Genomic DNA, 19,795 nt, shown 5'->3' with positions numbered 1-19,795 from the left:
TAGAGGATCAGTCAGAATTTTTTTTGTTGTTGGATAAAGACTTTTACTTCTTTGGATAAAAGCATAGACAGATTTTACGGTACATGAAAAAATATGTGAAATTTTAAATGGTTTTAAAATGATGCTGGGCAGCCATGATCTATACGCATGTTGTTACTGGGTAGAATCACGAACTCGTGAACTGTGCCAAATCGCAAAAATTCCAAGTATTCTACAAGAATACCTGAAACTTGTTACAGTAACAGACTTTTGCTTAGTAATAGCCTTAGCAACAAATTATGTTTAGCTAAGATTAGCTTTCTGCTGTCAACACAAATCAAAATTTTTTGTAAACAATGTATACAAGCATTCCGTTTTTGCTTTAACAACTCCTGATTTTTGCACCCTAGTGGGACACCATTTGGGTTCCTGCGCAGATAAGTGCACCCCAAATTGCAAGTCTTTGATCCAAATAAACGCTTTTGCTTAATTATTGCCCCCACGACAATTTTGGGTTGACAGGATTAAGTAAGAACAGTTACTATGCTTACTGGTGAAAGAAATCTTCACGTTTGCTGAGTGAATGCACTCTGCTAAAGCGCTTTATTTATGCTTTAATTAATTAATTAATTCCGTTTAAAAGTACTTAGTTAACACTTAATTTAGGCCAGGCACTGCTACTTTATGGGAGAGTGGCGGTTTGACAGCTGGTGGGCGCTTCCTGGATTCCGCGCGCACCACAGCGCGGCCCAATTGGGTGTGCGGAAGGGGCGGAGTCCTCCCACTTGGGCAGGCCCGGAAGTCGGCTTGGCGGGTCTCAGTGTGTTTCCGGCGGAGCTAGTGGCTCTCCTACCCTGCGGGGGTGATTGGGCCGCTGTCCTGCCTCCTCCCTCTCCTGCCTCTTCTGGGAAGATGTTCTACCATGTGAGCCAGGCAGGGGATGGTGGCAAGGGCAGGGTCGCGGGGAGGAGCGAAGCGGGGCGCCGGGAGAAGGCGCCGGCCGCTTCTCGCCCCGTGACCCTGCCGTGCCTTGCCTGGTCTCCATCCACTTTCCCCGCAGATCTCCCTGGAGCACGAGATCCTGCTGCACCCGCGCTATTTTGGCCCCAACCTGCTCAACACGGTGAAGCAGAAGCTCTTCACCGAGGTGGAGGGGACCTGCACCGGCAAGTGAGTGCAGCCTGGTAGGTGCGCACACGGCACCGCGGGCTTGCAGTCCCTCCCCAACTCCTCATCTTGTAAGGTCCTGCCGCCTATTCCGCGGAACCCTCTCACCCTCCCAGGCTCCCCAGGCGTCCGTTGCTTTTTGCTTTCGATTCCCACGGCGCCCTCTAAAAAGCTGGAGCACAAGCCTTCTCTCAGCTGAGACTGGTCATTCATTTACTCCGCAAACATTCGGAAGCTCCTGCTGTGTTGGCCCCTGGGAACAGTACAGTGAACGAGATAGAGTGAAGGCACCACTCATGGAGCTCCCAGGCTAATAGCATCGTGCCTCTTCTCCCTCTTTGAACCTGCTTTTTTTCTCTATTCCCTCTGCCCATGGACCTGGCTTGGCACATCTCTGGGCTCAACACAGAGGGGCATTTCACATAGTGCTATGAATGAGCAGGGTTGAGCCCGGGGCTACGAAATATTTGGTTCTCCATCATCAGAAAACTTAGGTGTTTCTTGAACATAAAAGTTTCTGAGCCTCATCTCATTCCTACAGAATCAAGACTCTGGGGACCGGCTGGGAATCTACATTTCAATAAGTTCCTCTCAGGGGATTCTGAGGCATCCCAAAGAGTGAGGTCGCTTGGCTGAAAGACTGCAGCCTTTTTGGACATTTGTCATGAAATTCTGACAGTAGCGTTTGTTGATACTGTGCCCTGTCTTCCCTCTTGGTCATTAAGCTCTGGGGTCAGGGATGCATCTACCTCTCTTTGTTTTGTCCCCCAACCCCCAGGCTCACTGGCTCTTGTTGCAGATACTTTTTAGAGGCCTTTCCACACACAGTACCTTTCTTGTTCTCGTCCTCCTTGCAGGTATGGCTTTGTAATTGCAGTTACCACCATTGACAATATTGGTGCTGGTGTGATCCAGCCCGGCCGAGGCTTTGTCCTTTATCCTGTTAAGTACAAGGCCATTGTTTTCCGGCCCTTTAAAGGAGAGGTCGTGGATGCGGTTGTCACTCAGGTCAACAAGGTGAGACCCTGCATAGGGCTGGCGGTCCCTCAGTGGGGTGGTCCCTCAGAAGATGTGGTATGGGTCCCAACTCTACTTGCTAACTCTGTGTTCCTGGCCCATCATTTCTTTGTGCTTCGGTTTTGCCACTTTCTAAGGGTATGGTAGTGAGGCAGGTAAGTCAGTATTAACAGTCATAATGACAGTAGCCTTTGTTGTTGCATAGTTACTGTGGGCCAGGTAATGTGCAAAGCCTCACAGTGACTCTCTGAGGTGGGTGCTTTTATCCTTTTTTATAGAAACTTAAGCTTGAAGAAGCTAAGTCACATGACCTACAAGTGTTCAAATCCTGGACTGACAAGGCCTCAATGCTGTACTTCCACACTATACAGTTGTAATAACACTGGTTTGAACTGCACAGGTCCACTTATATGCAGCTTTTTTCCAATAAATATATTGGAAAAAATTTTTGGATACTTGTGACAATTTGGGAGAATAATTTTCTTTGCCCTAGCTTACTTTATGGTATGACTACAGTATATAACACATAGTAACATACAGGGTATGTGCTGATTATTATATGTAAGGCTTCTGATCAACAGTAGGCTATTAGTTAAGTTTTGGGGAAGTCAAAAGTCATATGTGGTTATTTGATGGTGTGGAGGGTCAGTGTCCCTAACCCCTTTGTTGTTCAAGGCTGAACGGTATTTGCTTAACTTAGAATGAAAGCTTGAAAAAAGGGACATGAAAACAAGCAGATGCTACAATCCAGAGTGGCTTCCAAACTGAAGAATATTATTAAGAATCAGATAAAGATGGGAGATGGGAGGCTTAGAAGACTTTGAGGGAGAGAAGAAGCTGTGAAGTCACTAGTTTTCCTTATAGGTTGGACTCTTCACAGAAATTGGACCTATGTCCTGCTTCATCTCTCGACATGTAAGTCTGCATGTGCTGGGGGGAGCTATAGGGCAGAGATGCCCTTTCATGACCGTCTGCTGAAGTGTCCGTTTAAAGTGCTAACCCAGCCTCACTTTCCTTTCAGTCCATCCCATCAGAGATGGAGTTTGATCCTAACTCCAACCCACCGTGTTACAAGACAATGGATGAGGTGAGTGGGTAGGAAGAAGTCAGTGAGAGGGAGGAGGGAATGAGCCACTCTGAAGAGGACTATTGGCCTGGGGGTTTCTGAGTGTGTTGTTACCCCTTCCCCAGGACATCGTGATTCAGCAGGATGACGAGATCCGACTGAAGATTGTGGGGACCCGTGTGGACAAGAATGACATTGTGAGTCTTGCCTGCTTCCCTGCCTATACGAGGCAGAGCTGGGAACTGTTTAGTTCTTACCACCCAGAGTTCCTGGGAGTTTTGTGCTCTTCTGCCAGGAATGGGGGTTGGGTGGGTAGAAAGCCTGGGGCTGGGGGTTGGGAGGTAGTTCTGTGCTTGCTTGGACTTCATTTCCTTTTCATTTCCTCCCTTCTGCAGTTTGCTATTGGCTCCCTGATGGACGATTACTTGGGTAAGTGCCTAATCATGCCTGCCAGGGGTGTTCCCTAGAGAAGGCGTTGGGATGGAGGTGGGATTTAGTGCCTGAGTCACACATGGAAAAAGCTCTCATGCTATCTACTTGGAAGATCCAGTATATGTGCCCCTTGGATGGGAAGTACATGGTCACGGCTGTCCCGAGCTCTGGGTCTAACTGATGTGCTTGTCCTGTTCTCGCAGGGCTTGTGAGCTGAGCATGGGGCCTCCTACCTTGTTTGGTCCTTCTAGGAGATGTGACCGTCACGCTTCCCATGTTATCCAGAGGCACAGTCTGGCTGCTGTGGTGGAGGCAAGGAAGGTTCCTGTACCCAGAAGACATCGGGCTCTTCTTGTGGCTTCAGAGCCACTCCCAAATTTTTACTGTGTGTCCTAACTATAAAAACCATCCTTGGTTCTCATGGAAGTGTTATCAGGGGATCTTTATTTGCTAAGATCAACTCTTTCAAAAAGGCTGCAGGGCCAGTTGCTTGCTAGCTTCTCTTTTCTTGGCCTGATGCCTCAACTAGTGTCAGCCCCCAGGGGATGTGACTAACCCTTTTGCCAAGGCCTGAAGCTGATCTTGTTGAAGGGAAGGCACTGATGGTGGGGCTTGGCTTCCTGCAAGTGATACCTTCATTAGAGCCACTCTGAGTCCTAATCTAATTCCAGAATATCTGCCCTTCCCCCACCCCTAAAAATAACTGGGATATGTCTGGGAAAGAGGGTAGAGGAGATAGCACGTAGGAAGAGGTAAACAAGACAGTAGTAATGACCCAGATTGCAGGGTCCCAGCCTTCCTACAGTGGGTTCATAAATAACAGTGGTCTTCATTTGCCAATCAGTCACCATACTCAGCTGAACTGAAGATGTGAAAAGGTTTATAATCTCATTAAGGTAACAACAAAAATACATGAAATGACTATAAGGTTAAACAAACCTGCTACCCTCCTTTCACTGTGTTATTGCAATACTATTTGTCTACCATCAAATACCCTTTTCCAGCTTGTCTGTTTGCTGCTTACTAATCTACCAAGTCTCAGCCAATAATTATTTTTTTCAGCTTTTCCTTGACTTCCTTGGAAAGCAGTTGTGTATTGGAAAGTGTGGTATTTGGATTGATACAGAACTGGGTTTCAGCCTGGTGACTGTATTCGGCTTCTTCATTGTCACATGGGCATACAGTCCTCTTCAGATGATTGCTGCTAGTATCAGATCATACGTGTGAGTGGCTGGCATAGAGACTGACCTGTGATGGGCACTTGTCTTGCCAATGGGTTTCAGCCCCAGGCAAGTTCACTATGGATTCAGTGTGACCAAAGAAATGATAGTAGAACGTTCTTGGGGTGAAAGGGTTTATTACCCAACTTTATTTTCACAGTGGCAGGTCAATCACTAAAATCCAGTCTACTCAGAGCGAGTCTGCAGGCAGCAAGCCGGTCTCTGCCTCTGGACCTCTCTGCCTGCACAGCCGTCCTCTGAGCCTCTGTCCTCGGCACTGCCACCACTCCAGCCTCTGCTCTGCTCTCCTGAGCCTTGTAGCCGTGCCACCATGTCACCCAGAGCACAGGGCAGAGGTCTTTATATAGAGTCAATCACGATGTCTTGCTCACACCTGTGTAGTGAGCTAGCCAACCAGGGCCAGGTGAGAATTCTGGCTACAGGAACTTTGATTTTATCCACAGCACTCCATTGTCAATATTATATATGCATATACAGCAATGGTTGTCAGCTGGGGTGACTTCGGCCCCCACGGGACATTTGCCAATGACATCTTTGATGATCACGACTGGGTGGGGAATGCCTTTTAGTAGGTAGAGGCCAATGATTCTGCTAAACATCCTATGAAGTGTAGGACAGCCCCCCACCACACACACACAAAGATTATCCGGCCCCCAGATGTCAAATTGTGCCAAGATCCAGAAATCCTGATAGGAAGTATCCATAATAGTGCCTGGAATGTGGTAAGAAAAAGGCCCTTGAATGTGCTTTCCTGCTGCTCGCCTTCACCACTCCTGGATAGACAGGCTCTTCCATTCATACCTTTGTAGTTCGTCACAAAATGTTATTCTGTTATTGTTTCCTTTTTCATTACATTAAGTTTCATTATGTTACTGAGATAATTGTAGATTCCCATGCACCCATTTATTTGTATCTTTAGCTCAGCACTGTGTGAGGTTTTCCAAGTTTCCAAATCCAGAAAAGTTTCTGTGCTGGATTTGCAATGAATTTTCCAAAGGAGAAAAGTTTGCACAACATTTTACCATGCTAGGAGTTGATTACACAGGTGGTGGGGATTTCCTCTAGATCTCAAGAAGTGAAACTCTTCCCATGTTCTCAAATGGAATTGCCTATCTGTATTGCGTCAGGGTGCCTTGCCAGTGGGTTTCAGTGGGCAAGTTTGCTATGGATTCAATGTGACCAAAGAAAATGACAGCAAAACGTTCTCAGGGTGAAAGGGTTATACCCAACTTTATTTCCAGGTGGCAGGTTAGTCACTAAAATCCCGTTCACTCAGCGAGTTTGCAGGCAGCAAGTCGGTCTCTGCCTCTGGGCCCCTCTGTCCACAAAGCTGTCCCGCACAGCCGTCCTCTGGGCCTTTGTCCTTGGCTCTCCTGCAGCCTTGCAACCCTGCCACCGTGTTGTGCCCAGAGCGCTGGGTGGAGCTCTTTATATGGAGTCAACAGCCATGTATTGCCCACAGGTGTGCAGTGAGCTAGTCAACTAGGGCCAGGTGAGAATCCTGGCCACAGGAACTCTCATTTTATCCACACAGGGATAATCGGGAAATAACACCAGGCTTGGAAGGAAGAGACTGATGGACAGAGCAGTAGCTCAGAGAACATGAGCATATGGGTGCAGGGGAGGATGTGGGTGGAGTGTGGCACCCACCGAGAAGGGTAGCACTGTGTGCGGAAGGGAGTTAGTGGGGATGGCCTGGGGATGCTCTCCAGGACTCCTGATCTTTTAAGGTTTGGTACTAGGAGAGTCTGAAAGTCACATCCTCTTAAAGAGGCTCGTGGTAACATGAGTACCTGCCTCGCAACATGCTAAATCCTTTATACACCCTTACACACGTTACTGAATTTTCACAACAGTTGCATGAAATAGGTTCTGTTACCCACTTTACAGTTGATAAAACAGGGTAGAGATGAACTAACACACCTAAGGTTGCACAGCTAGTGAGTAGTGGAGCTTTGCTTTTTAAAAAAAAAATCTGTCAGTCTGACTCCGAAGTCATCATAAAGCTCTTTTTGCTAGGCACTTGGTGGCTGGGGACTGAGTGGGAGCCACCTTTCTCCCCTCTGTGGCCCTGTGGGTCTCACTACTGCTTTCCCTGGCCCCTGCCTCCACTCGTGTTGGGAGTAAATGAGCCTCAAACAGCTTGTGTACAGTTTCACTACATCCCACAGGCCTCTGGGCCTCTCTTCACCGCCTTAGCCCTCCAAGGTTGCCAGTGGCTGTCTAGACCAGTAGCACCTTAGCAAGGAGGTCTGCCAGCAGTGCAGATTCTGCCAAGCTGTTTTTAGACTCAGGACGTTAGAGGAACCTCCCTTCCCCCTTCGGAAGCATGGGTGGGCAGACCTTCAGTAAAGCACAGTACTCCAGATGGCATTCTGAATATCACTGAAAGAGACTCAGCAGGGTCACAGCCTCCTCAGAGATGGTGTTTCCATGGCAACCTGTCACATTCATCTGGCTTTAAATCTCAGGATCTTTTCTAGAGGCAGGAGCATCTAACTTGAGAGCAAGGAAGGGTGAGAATGTGTACGTTCATGTTCCACCTGCAGAAACCCCCTTTCTCTAACGAATAGCCCATTGCAAACTACCACATCTTGAATGAACATAAAGGAAGGACAGAAATTCACTTTCACTGCCTCCTGATGTGTGAGTCAAAGTCGACCCACCAACTCTGCTAGGTGTTTTCACAGACATTTAATCTACAGTAACACTGTGGGGTGGGTATTACACCCCCTTTCGTAAACGGAAAATGTGGTTATGTAATTTGCAGAAAAGTAGTGTCAGAATTTGAACCCAGGTTGTTTTGATTCCAAATACCACTTTTACTTACTAAGCCCACTTGCTTCTCACTTAAGAACTGCCCAAACTCGGGAAAGTGTGTGCGTGTAAAACAGTCAAGATCTGCCAGGCAGGTGATGAGGTAGGGTGTACGAAGGAGCACAGCCCTGGAATCTGGAACTTGCGCGTGGGTTTGGCCCAGTCAGAAGGCTCTTCCCGCAGAGAATACCTTCCCAGAGCTCTAGGCATCCTTCGGGAAGGGGAAGTGGCAGGGGATGGAGGGGTAAGTTGGGCCACACCAAGCGGGCAGGAAAACTAAAGCCAGTCACCGAAGTCTAACCTCGCGTAAGCGCAGGTGTTCGGAAACTCTGGAGCAGACAAGAGAATGGAATGGGATGCCTTCCTTGAGAACACGCTTATTAAAACGTACACCAAACAATGCACACCCACTCGCTAAGCTCCCTAGAGCTGTTGCTTTAAGAGGAACGATGCTCCCGCATCACGTGACCCCCGGCGCTCCTGGTCACTCACTGCGTTTTCACAGTGGCCAATCGCGTGGCGGAAGTCTCCCTGCGGGGCGGGAACTTCGCAAGGCGCTCGCTGGTTGGCTGTAGTCCTGGAGTGCGGGGCCTGGGCGCCGAGAGGAAATTAAGTGTGAGCTCAATAAGTGGGAACCGCCGCCGCAGTCTCGGTAGTTGCGACAGAAACCCTCAGGTGAGCAAGTCCCCGCAGGCCCAAGGACCCTTCCTGCTGCGGGTCGCGCACCTACTTCAGCGCCCGCTCCTCTGGTGGCCCGCCTCCTTCGCCGAGCACGTGACCTGGGTTCCGTAACCCCTGACCTCCACCCCACCCCAACACCTCTGGATCTGGGATGTAGCGAGGCTGGGTGGGAGGATGCGCAGTACCGAGGCCGGTAGAAGTCAGTTCCCACGCCTCCTTACCAGTGTGCCTAGTGCCTGGGAATGTGGAGGAGAGGAGGTTGAGGAGCGGGAGACCTTGGTCAGAGCCGGGACTTTGTGGGTCTTAATATGGGCACATAATAATAGAGAAGCACCTTCCTCGCCGTCTGCGTGGGCAGTACTTAATGGTCCTATTTTACAGATGGGGAAAGGGAAGCTTTAACGATGATCTGTTGGCGGGTCTCCAGCGTCAAATCTTCGGGCTGGGATCCAGGCCTTGTTCCCTACACAGTCCACTCTTCCTGATTAAGAACAAGAGTTTGGGGCCCCGCTTCCTACTTAGGGTTCGCGGGATGATCATGGACAAGTCATTAAAGATTTAACCTCTCTGATAAATACTTCTATAATACCTATCATTATTAATGAGGATGAAACGAAGTCCTAGCCGAGTGTCCTAAGCATCGTATGTTGTGCTCAGAAAAATATTCTTTATTCGTTCTTTTCAGCAAGTGTTTATTGAGGTTGTACAATGTGCTGATGCTGTGTCCGCCTCTGGGGATGCATAGGTGAGCAAACACTCATGATCCTTGCTGACATGATCCTTACAATCTAATGGGGAGGCTGGTTTTAATCAGAAAGTTACACAAATGTATAATTGCAAACTGTGATAACTCCTTTGAAGGCAAAGTACTGGGATATTGTGAGGGTCTGAAAAGACTTCTTTGAGCAAATGACAATTGAACTAAGACCAGAAGGAGTGACCAGGAGTTCATTAGAGAAAGGGATGGGTCGGGGGAGGGGGTTGGCTGGGGAGCGTTTCGAGTAGAGGAAACAGAATGCATAAACGTCCTGAAATAAGGTGTTTTGAGGAAATGAAAAGCCATGCGTGGAATGCTGAGCACAAGAAGCATGGAAAGGGGTGTTGCAGTAGGTGCAGGTGCAGGACCTGGGAGCCATGGTACAGGTTTGTTCTCATTCCAAAGGCAGTGGGGCGCCATTCAGAGAAATGCTGTGGGTAGGCCATGTAGGGTGCCCATTGGATTTAGGAACCTGGAGGTCACTGGTGACCCAGTGAACCCTGCCAGAGAAGCAGTAGTGGGTCTGGGTGGGTTACCGTGGAACTGGGCCTTGCTGCCCATGGTGCTGAGGTCTCACTTAGGTCTGTGTGAGCCTACCTTCTAGTTGTGTATGAAATCAGTCATCAGCCGTTTTTATTCTGCCATACCCTGCAAACAGAAGAGCAAGTTCCTACTTTTAGGCCTTGAAGCCAACCTGGGGAAGACTGGACACATGGTTGGGAAAAAAAGCCCAACCACTAAAAGCCTGACAGGCTCAGATGGCATGTGGGGCAGCAAGACCTCAAAGGAGAGACTGGGTTTTTCTGAGCAAAGAGGAGGGGGTTGGCCTGTGGTGGAGCGGGAGACAGACCAGTCCGAGCACAGGTGGTGAGCATGAGGCTGGCTGGAAGGTACTGGGCTGGGCTTACTGGGAGGAGGATTCAGCTGGGACAGCTGTGGGGATTTGGGACCAATCACACAATGTGAAGCCGGGGAGACTGGACTTTCCTTTTCTAAGCAGCGGGGAAGTATTGCAGATGTGCGAGCAGGGAATGTCTGGATAAAAGTAGTGTTTTCATTAGAATTTAGTTGGTAGAGGTTGTGGCAAGAATCAGAAGGAAGAAGACAAAGTTCTGCTTATAATTAACGATGGTAACATCTTCCATCTGTGCAGGATTCTAGTCCACGGCTATCTCTTAACCTCATTTCATTTAATCCTCAGAGTAGCCTGTGCATTAAGGGGGCAGAATCATCGCTTCTGTTTTATAATTTAGGGCACCTGGCCTCAGGCTGATGAAGGGCTCAAATACATGTAGGAAGTGGTAGGGCAATTCTGTGGACCCCAAGGCCACACACTTTCTCAGGCATCACTGTTAATCTGCCCTCTGGTCCAGCATAAGTCTGTTTTTTGCTCTGAGCCTCAGTTTCCCCACCTGGACACTGAGAGCCTTTGTGGCTCCTTGTTCAAAAATTCTGGAGCAAGAGCAGTGAAACTGGTTTAGGGGACTTGAGGTAGGTAGGCTCTTGGGCTCTAAGGGCAACTGGCGTGGCCTTTCAGACCTTCCTCCCCACTCTCAGCTCCATCGGGGCCATGTCAGAGCGAGAAGAGCGGCGGTTTGTGGAGATCCCACGGGAGTCAGTCCGGCTCATGGCGGAGAGCACAGGCCTGGAGCTGAGCGATGAGGTGGCAGCCCTGCTCGCAGAGGATGTGTGCTACCGCCTGAGGGAGGCCACTCAGGTACCCTTCCCCCGACTTCCAGTCCCCCACGCCTGGTCCTCCTTTTGACTACCCTTCCCACAGGGATTTAGCCAGCAAGTAGATCAGGCACCTGCTCTGTGCTTTGAGGGAGTAGTCCTGCCCTTTCCAGCGCTCCCCTTCTAGCCAGCTTGCCTTCTAGCACACAAAGCGCTTGCTGGGCATCTTGTACGCTCCTCCCAACAGTCCCACTGGGCAGGTCAAGCAGTTTCTTTTTTTTTTTTTTTTTTTTTTTTAATTGAAGGGTAGTTGACAACAGTATTGCATTACATTAGTTTCAGGTGTACAACACAGTGATTCAACATTTATATACATGATAATTCTAGGTACCAGGTATCACCATACCAAGTTGTTACAATATTTTGACTATATTCCTTATGCTATACATTACATCCCGGTTACTTATTTATTTTACAATAGGAAGTGTGTTTAAATATATATATATATATATATATATATATATATATATATATATATATATATATATATATATATTTTGTGAGGGCATCTCTCATATTTATTGATCAAATAGTTGTTAACCACAATAAATTTCTGTATAGGGGGGTCAATACTCAATGCACAATCATTAATCCACCCCAAGCCTAATTTTCGTCAGTCTCCAATCTTCTGATTCAAGCAGTTTCATATTCAGATTCTGCATGTGAGAAACTGAGACATAAAGATGGAATGTGACGTTGGGACTTGTTTGAATAAGAGCAGAGCTGGAGCCCAGGTTTTCTGATTGCTGGTCTGGTGCCCTGTTTATCTACTCCCCAGGCTGCCTCTTCACTGGGGGTCCTGTGCCGTCCCCTGACTCTGTTCCTCTCCTCCTTCCTCTCTTCCCAGAATAGCTCTCAGTTCATGAAACACACCAAACGGCGGAAGCTGACTGTCGAGGATTTCAACAGGGCCCTCAGATGGAGCAGTGTGGAGGTGAGTGGGGTGTAGGCTGCAGAGGGCTCAGCTGCCATGAGCTCACCTCCGTGCCCAGCTCAGGGCTGGCAGTGCAGCAAGACCTGAAGTCCAAGTGCACACACAAGGAAAGCTCACAGCTGCTGCAGCACAGGTTCCGGGGGTGGGGCCTAGTCCCCAACAGCTATGAGTTCAGAAAAGGGAGAGGAGGCCAGGGGTCCAGGAGGTTAGGGAAGAGAGGGGACTTAAGCTGGGGTTTAAAAGGAGGCTCTGGTCAGGACAAGCTGAGAGGAAAAGAGGGTATACGGGACGGGTCTGAGCATAAGTGTGGGTGTTAGCACGTCCTGCAGAGTTGTTGTGAGGTAGGAGTCAAGAGAAGAAGGTCATGGTCATGTTTATGACTGTGTGCACATATCAAAATTCATCAAACTGTATACTAAGATTTGTGCACTTGATTGTATGTACAATATAAAAAATTTTAAAAAGATTTTGGAATGTCATTTTAGAAGAGAGTGGTTTCAAAGTTAGGTGAGTAGGAGGAGGAGAGCAGCCTGGCGGAGGGGCCCAGAGCCCTTACAGATCTGTGCCCATGCTCCGCACCTTGTCCTGGTGAGCGCGGGACGCCCCAGCCAAGTTCCCAGTGATGGGCCTCAAGTCCCAGGGCTTCCCCCCTTTCCTCAGGGCTTTTGGGCTTCCCGCAAGTGTAGGCTCCCTGCCTTGGTTGGTAGAGGGCCTCTTCCCTCCTGGGTTCAGCTGGCTCTTCCATTCTCCCTTGCTCAGGCTGTGTGTGGGTACGGATCCCAGGAGGCGCTGCCCCTGCGCCCCATCAGGGAGGGTGAGCTCTACTTCCCTGAGGACCGTGAGGTGAACCTGGTGGAGCTGGCCCTGGCCACCAACATCCCCAAAGGCTGTGCCGAGACAGCCGTGAGAGGTGACTGCAGGGGTCCTGCATGGGCTGGGGATGGGAGCCTGGTTGTCAGAAGAGTGGTGATGGGCCGGCTGGTGAATGGTGCAGAACTCAGAGGGGTAGGTGGTGGTACAAGGGGCAAAACCCCAGGCCAGCCCATTTCTCTGCCCTGGTTCTAGTTCATGTCTCCTACCTGGATGGCAAAGGGAACCTGGCTCCTCAAGGATCGGGTAAGGCATAGTGTGGGTGAACTTTCCCCCCTTAGTTGCTGAGGGTGATGCCTCTGCCACTCTGGGTCTTCGTCTGACAGATGTTTACTGATGCCCTGCCCTATTCCGAGTGGACACTGTTCCCTTCCCAGAGGGCTCCGAGTTGGAGGTGGGAGCCCAAACCTGTGACCAGTCATGATGCCCTGTGTTGGATGCTGGCACAGAAGACTGCACAGCATGCTGGGGTGCCTGAGGGGAGGTGTCTTGTTCCAGGGTCTGCTGAGGCTTGTGAGCTCGGGGTTGAGGACTGAGTAGGGATATGTCTGGCAGAGGAGGGGTGGGAGGCAGTGTACAGAGCACAGGAGTGCAGAGAGCCTGCAAGGTCAGGGCTGCACAGGCTGCGCCCCAGGAGCTGGTGGCTCTGCTCCGGGAGTCCAGTCTGAATGGGCTCCTGGTGGGGTGTGGGGATGGCGGTTGTGGGGGAGCAGGAAGGGGAGGCTGGGAGAGAGCTGGGCTCTCCACCTTGACCACCTCCTACCCATCGTCACAGTGCCCAGTGCTGTGTCTTCACTGACTGATGACCTTCTCAAGTACTACCAGCAAGTGACTCGGGCTGTGCTGGGAGATGATCCGCAGCTGATGAAGGTGAGCGGGTTGGCCTGAACTGGGGCACAGAGCCCAGCTTGCAAATTCCCCTGGAATTCTCCCTGATTCCTACTTCCTATCCTCTTCACGCTGATGGACTGATGTATTCTCAGTGAAGGGGCTGCTCTGAGGCTGGCCCTCCTCCAGTACTGACTCCCCTTCCTACCTTTGGGGAGTGGGCAGTTCAGCTGGGCCCTTTAGGAGCTCAGGTGGTCAGGCTTCCCACACCTTAATTCCAGAGCCCACTCTTTGAGGTGTCCGTTGCCCTGGGGCCAAGTAGGCATCCACATTGCAGCTGTCATTTGCCAGAACTTGATAAGGGAGTAGGGGAAGCCAGGTCAGGGTGCATGCCTGGCCAGGCCGCTCTGAGACCTGCTCCTGGTCCATTGTCCCCAGACCTCTCTGGCTCCTCAGGGCTGCTCGGCTGTACCTGTAGGCAGTGCTCTTCTGTCCAGAGTCAGATGAGGACTAGTTTGGTGGTCTGCTCAACCATGTGGCCTCTCTGTTTGAGGGGTTACATCCTCCATGTCTTCCCACGTCTGGCTGTTTTTGTTACTTCCCTTGCAAAATCAGGAATGTTGCTATCATATATTCCTGCCTTAGGAACTTGGCTTCTGTCCCCCAGGTGCAGTGCAGGTGACTGGATGGGGTTCTGGGAGCTGAGCTCCTGCCTCGCTAGCCTGTCATCTGCTTTCACAGCCGCCTAGGCTTAGGGTCTTTGTCCAGAGGAGCTGAGAGGGTCCAGGTGATGGAGGTTCAGGGCTAAGATGGTTTTCCTCATTTACTTAATGCTCCCCCATCCCCACCACTTTTATAGTAATATCAGCATATGTTTATTATAGAGGTACTATAATATAAAAACATACAAAGAAGAAAGTGAAAGTCTCTTATAGAACTGCCTACTTACCTTTTTTTTCTATGTATAAACTATAATTGCTCTAGTAAAAACCAAAGTGGTATTATACTAAACATCTGGCTTTAAAACAGCTGTTTTTCCTCAGTTAAAAATGTGTTGGAAGAAATAACAAGTGTTGGCAAGGGTTTGGAGAAAAGGGAACCCTCTTATACTGGAAATATAAATTGGTGCAGCCGCTATGGAAAGCAGTATGGAAATTCCTCAAAAAACTAAAAACAGAAATACCACACAACTCAGTAATTCCAGTTTGGGTATTTACCCAAAGAAAACAAAATATCTGTTTCAAAAAGATATATGCACCTCTGTGTTTATTGCCACATTATTTACAGTAGCCAAGATATGGAGGCAACCGTAGTGTCCATCACTACATGAAAATGTGGTACAGACACATTGGAATATTATTCAGCCATAAAAAAGAAAAGAAATCTTGCCATTTGCAACAACATGGATGGACCTAGAGGGTATTATGCTAAGTGAAACAAGCCAGGCAGAGAAAGACAAATACTCTATAATTTCACCTATATGTGGATTCTAAAAAGAATACAAAACAAAATGAACTCCAGCAATAGACTCATAGACACTGAGAAGTGACTGGTGGTTATCATGGGGCAAGCGTTGGGGCGGGTGGGTGAAATAGGTGAAGAGGATAAAAAGGCACAGAATCTCAATCATAATATAAAGTAGTTATGGGGACAAAAGTACAGTATAGAGAATATAAATAGTTCTGTAATGTATATGTTGACAGAGGTAACTACACTAATTGAGGTGAGCATTTAATAATGTGGGTAACTATTGAATCACTGTGTTGTATACTTGAAACCAGTATGTTGCATATTAGCTTTACATCAATAAAATTCTTGCCATATATGATTGAATAAATAGTAAAAAAATGTTAGGCATTGTCGTTATATTCAGCTTTTTGTTATAGACCATGCTACGTGTGTGTGTGTGGGGGGGTTTCTTTTATAGTGGGTTAATTTATATAAGTACAATTGCTGAATCAAAAAGACTATGAACATTTAAATTTTAATAAATGTGATACTGTCCTTTAAAAAAATGTCCATTTATACTCGGGGCTGCTGAATTCAGTGCAGTCTGGCCCCTTCCTTTTCAGATTGCACTCCAGGACCTGCAGACTAACTCCAAGATCGCAGCACTCCTGCCTTACTTTGTTTATGTGGTCAGTGGGGTAAGTGGCCAGCCTGGGGCAGGGGACAATGTTTGTGAGGAGGAGATGACCCAGGTGCCTTCAAGGCTTGGGCAGGTGCCCTCAGAGCAGCAGGCTACTGCCTGCACCCTCGTGTCCCCCTAAACTGTCTTCTTCTTTGACAGGTGAAATCTGTAAGCCATGACCTGGAGCAGCTGCACCGGCTTCTGCAAGTGGCACGGAGCCTGGTTCGGAACCCACACCTCTGCCTGGGGCCCTATGTCCGCTCCCTGGTGGGCAGTGTCCTCTACTGCGTTCTGGAGCCACTGGCTGCCTCCATCAACCCTCTGAACGACCACTGGACTCTGCGGGATGGTGCTGCCCTCCTGCTCAGCCATATCTTCTGGTAGCTGCTGGGCTGTACAGCTCAGTGGGTCGGGGAAGGGAGAGGGGATAAAACTTTTGGCTTTGAGGCTGTATGTTGAGGTTGGGGAGCCTCTTCTCTTAGGCCCAGTCAGTGTACTGTGGCAGACTGGGATTCTACAGATGGATGACAAATACGCCGGGTTTGGTCCCTGAGGTCCTGAGCCAGTCAGCCCTGGCCACCTTGTCCACATAGCTCTGTGTGCCATACAGAGGCTGTTGTATCTCTGCATTGCCACTTGAGTCCGGTTAGGCCATGTTGTGCCTCCTTCCCATCTGACTGAATGTTGCTCCCACAGGACTCATGGGGACTTTGTGAATGGCCTCTATCAGCAGATCCTGCTGTCCTTGCAGAAGGTCTTGGCAGACCCTGTTCGGCCTCTCTGCTCTCACTATGGGGCTGTGGTGGGGCTGCACGCCCTTGGCTGGAAGGTGAGGACCTTGGCCTTTCTCACAGTGCTGTAAGAGCTCCCATTTGTAGTTAGAAAAATAGTATTTGTGTGTCTTTTATCATAAAAATGGTATATGCTTGCTGCTACTGTGTACTGAATTCTTGCCTTAAGCTAGGCTCAGTGGTAGCCTGACTTTCTGTATATAAATGTCTCATCTTTTCAGAAGTCCTGCATGGCAGATGTTACTATACCCCACTTCATAAATTCTCACTCATTCTGTTTTATCCCTCAGTTTCTCGTACTATTTTAAACATTCATAGATGCTGAGCTTTGTCAAATATTTTTAGCATCTGTAGAGATTATCAAATGATTTTGCAGCATAGTTATGTTAATATGACAGGTTATATTGATGGATTTTTCTGCTGAGCCACTCTTGCCTACCTGGAATAAATTCTGTTTGCTGCCATTGAGCTTTTATTGGAATTATATTGAATCTGTTAGATCAGTTTCAGAGAGAATTGACATCAGTAATGGTAGTAAGTCGTGTCCACGAACATGTCCATCTCCATTTTTTGGGGGGGGTCTTTCATGATCATTTCATAATTTTCCCTCAAAGAACCTACATTTACTTCGTTTAATTTATTCCTAGATTCTTGCTATTCTCTAATGCTGTCTTCTTTTTATGGTACTGATTTCTTGTTGGTGTAGCAAAACAATTGACTTGTGCATTGATTCAGCTACTTTAAACTATCTTTTGTAATTGGATTCTTTGGAATTTTTAGTGTAGATCATATGTGCAAATAATGACAGCTTTATTTAATCTTTTCTAAACATAATTCCTTTAATTCCTTTTTATTTTATTGCTAGGACCACTAATATCATTTTACATATGATAATGGTCATCCTTGTCTCATTTCCAATTTTAAAAGTGCTAATAATCACAATATAGGCAGGTCACAGGGAAGGCAGTACATCATGGAGAAGACAATGACTCTAGCATCTTACTACAGACAGCTGATAGTGACTGCAATAGAGGGGGTGAGGACTTGAGAATATGGGTGAATGTTGAAACCACTGTTGTTTATATGAAACCGTAAGATTGTATGTCAGTGATAGTTTAATAAATTACAACAAATAAAGAAGTGCTAATAATTCCCATTTAGGCTGATGCTTACTTTGTGTTTATAGATAACCTTTCTCAGATTAATTACATTATATTCTTAGTTTTATCACTAGTTTATGTTGAACTTTATCAAATGCTTTTTCTGTATCTTTTGAATTGATCAGAAGGTTTTTCTACTTTTACCTATTAATGGGATTAACTGTATATATTTTGTAACAGTAAACCATCTTCATATTTCTAGGAAACTCAATTTGCTCATGGTATAATCTTAAAAAAATTTAAAGCTTTTACTGGCATATAATGCATTTTTTAACATGCTGTTGGGTTAATTGTAGTTTTTATATTTTAAAGGAATTATCTATATTCATGAGTGAACTCAATCATAAGGTTCCTCATATACAGTCCTTACATGGTTTTAGTATCAGGGTTATACTGGCCTCAGAATGAGGAAGGGAGGGAAGATACCATTTTTATATTTGTTTTTATAAGATTGAGATGCTCTTTTCCTTGAATGTCTATAAATTTTGTCATGGTATTTGTGGTTATATTTAACTATAGTTACAGAATTATTTAAGCTTTCATGTTTCTTGAGTCAGCAGTTAAGGTTTATTAGAACTCGTCAATTTTGTGAACATTTTCAAATCCTCAGGCTGTGGATGACTAACCAAAGAACTTATCCATCAAAGCCCATCACAGATGTCACCCCTTCTGTGAAGTCTTAATTGCTTTCCCCCAAATTAACCACAGAATTTTATATAATCAGAGCCTGGGTCTCTGATTAGTTTGTTTTTGTGCAGGTGAACTGAGTCTCAGTTTACATCCACGCAAGGGCAGTACTTGCTTATTAACTATACGGTAGTAGTTGGCAAACTACATCTCTTAGTCGTGGGTACTACTTACATGCTCTCACCCTTGCCACATGTCAGTGATTGTGGAGTCACTTTACACCGTCCAGTTTTGTACCCGATCTTTAGTCTCAGCACTTAATTCCAAAAAAAAAATGAATATGCCAAGCTGGGAATTTAGGAGGATTGATACTGAACCCTGACCAGTATCAGAGATAAAGGTAGGTCTTTCATGGGAAAGAGTATTTGAGAGTATTTGAGCAACAAACAGGTTCTTAACGGCATTCCTTCTCTCTCTTCCAGGCAGTAGAACGAGTCCTGTACCCACACCTGTCCACTTACTGGACAAATTTGCAGGCTGTGCTAGATGATTATTCAGTATCTAATGCCCAGGTTAAGGCAGATGGGCACAAAGTCTATGGAGCCATTCTGGTGAGTGCCAGCCCCTTCCAGCCTCCCTTCCCTGCATGAGCTCAGCTGGCTTACTTTAGAACACTTGATGGGCCCATGTTCTTCTAGTTCTTGTGTGTCCTAGTCCCTCTGCTCTTACAGGTGGCCGTAGAACGACTGCTGAAGATGAAGGCCCAGGCAGCAGAGCCCAGTAAGGACGGCCCAGGCGGTAGGGGGTGCCGGCGCTCAGACGACCTGCCCTGGGACAGCCTTCTCCTGCAGGAGTCTCCTGCTGGGGGCAGTGCAGAGCCAGGCTTTGGGTCTGGCCTCCCGCTGCCGCCAGGAGGCGCGGGGCCGGAGGATCCCTCCCCTTCGGTGACCCTGGCGGACATCTACCGGGAGCTCTACGCCTTCTTCGGTGACAGCTTGGCCACCCGCTTCGGCACGGGGCAGCCCGCTCCCACGACCCCTCGGCCGCCCGGGGACAAGAAGGAGCCGGCCGCCGCCCCGGACTCGGTGCGGAAGATGCCGCAGCTAACGGCAAACGCCATGGTCAGCCCGCAGGGGGACGAGAGCCCCCGAGGCGGAGGCCCCACGTCGGCTTCAGCGTCTGCAGCCTCTGAGAGCAGGCCGCTGCCGCGCGTGCACCGGGCACGGGGGGCGCCCCGGCAGCAGGGCCCCGGCGCTGGCACCCGCGACGTCTTCCAGAAGAGCCGCTTCGCCCCGCGCGGCGCCCCGCACTTCCGATTTATCATCGCCGGGCGGCAGGCCGGGAGGCGGTGCCGTGGGCGCCTCTTCCAGACTGCGTTCCCCGCGCCGTACGGGCCCAGCCCGGCCTCCCGCTACGTGCAGAAGCTGCCGATGATCGGCCGCACCGGCCGCCCTGCCCGCCGCTGGGCGCTCTCAGACTACTCGCTGTACCTGCCGCTCTGAAGCGGCTCTCGCCCAGCCCTGGGAATAAAGTCCGTGCCCGGAAGTGACGTGTCCGAATTCG

At 48.4% G+C, this 19,795-nt stretch overlaps 2 protein-coding genes across 4 annotated transcripts; both read left to right on the top strand.

The window, feature by feature from the left end:
• Positions 1-747: 747 nt before the first annotated feature.
• POLR2G (RNA polymerase II subunit G) lies at positions 748-4,130 on the top strand. Of its 2 annotated transcripts, none has more exons than XM_057506968.1 (8): positions 748-903; positions 1,040-1,149; positions 2,004-2,163; positions 3,028-3,078; positions 3,185-3,250; positions 3,355-3,426; positions 3,625-3,658; positions 3,913-4,130. In XM_057506968.1, the coding sequence occupies exons 1-8, from the start codon at positions 892-894 to the stop codon at positions 4,113-4,115; spliced, it is 708 nt and encodes a 235-aa protein (XP_057362951.1). In that variant the 5' UTR covers positions 748-891; the 3' UTR covers positions 4,116-4,130. The 2 variants fall into 2 exon arrangements, with proteins under 2 accessions (XP_057362951.1, XP_036782130.1); XM_036926235.2 differs by having other exon boundaries at positions 3,865-4,082.
• A 4,174-nt stretch (positions 4,131-8,304) lies between these two features.
• TAF6L (TATA-box binding protein associated factor 6 like) lies at positions 8,305-19,777 on the top strand. Of its 2 annotated transcripts, none has more exons than XM_036926246.2 (12): positions 8,305-8,394; positions 9,086-9,145; positions 10,715-10,874; positions 11,739-11,825; positions 12,585-12,735; positions 12,891-12,941; positions 13,471-13,565; positions 15,596-15,670; positions 15,814-16,034; positions 16,351-16,483; positions 18,715-18,843; positions 18,964-19,777. In XM_036926246.2, the coding sequence occupies exons 2-12, from the start codon at positions 9,117-9,119 to the stop codon at positions 19,732-19,734; spliced, it is 1,902 nt and encodes a 633-aa protein (XP_036782141.2). In that variant the 5' UTR covers positions 8,305-8,394; positions 9,086-9,116; the 3' UTR covers positions 19,735-19,777. The 2 variants fall into 2 exon arrangements, with proteins under 2 accessions (XP_036782141.2, XP_036782150.2); XM_036926255.2 differs by lacking the exon at positions 8,305-8,394 and adding an exon at positions 8,503-8,599.
• The last annotated feature ends 18 nt before the right edge of the window (positions 19,778-19,795 follow it).

Source organism: Manis pentadactyla, chromosome 9, assembly GCF_030020395.1.
Source record: "Manis pentadactyla isolate mManPen7 chromosome 9, mManPen7.hap1, whole genome shotgun sequence".
Taxonomy (NCBI): domain Eukaryota; kingdom Metazoa; phylum Chordata; class Mammalia; order Pholidota; family Manidae; genus Manis; species Manis pentadactyla.
This window is presented reverse-complemented; position numbering and strand designations above follow the sequence as displayed.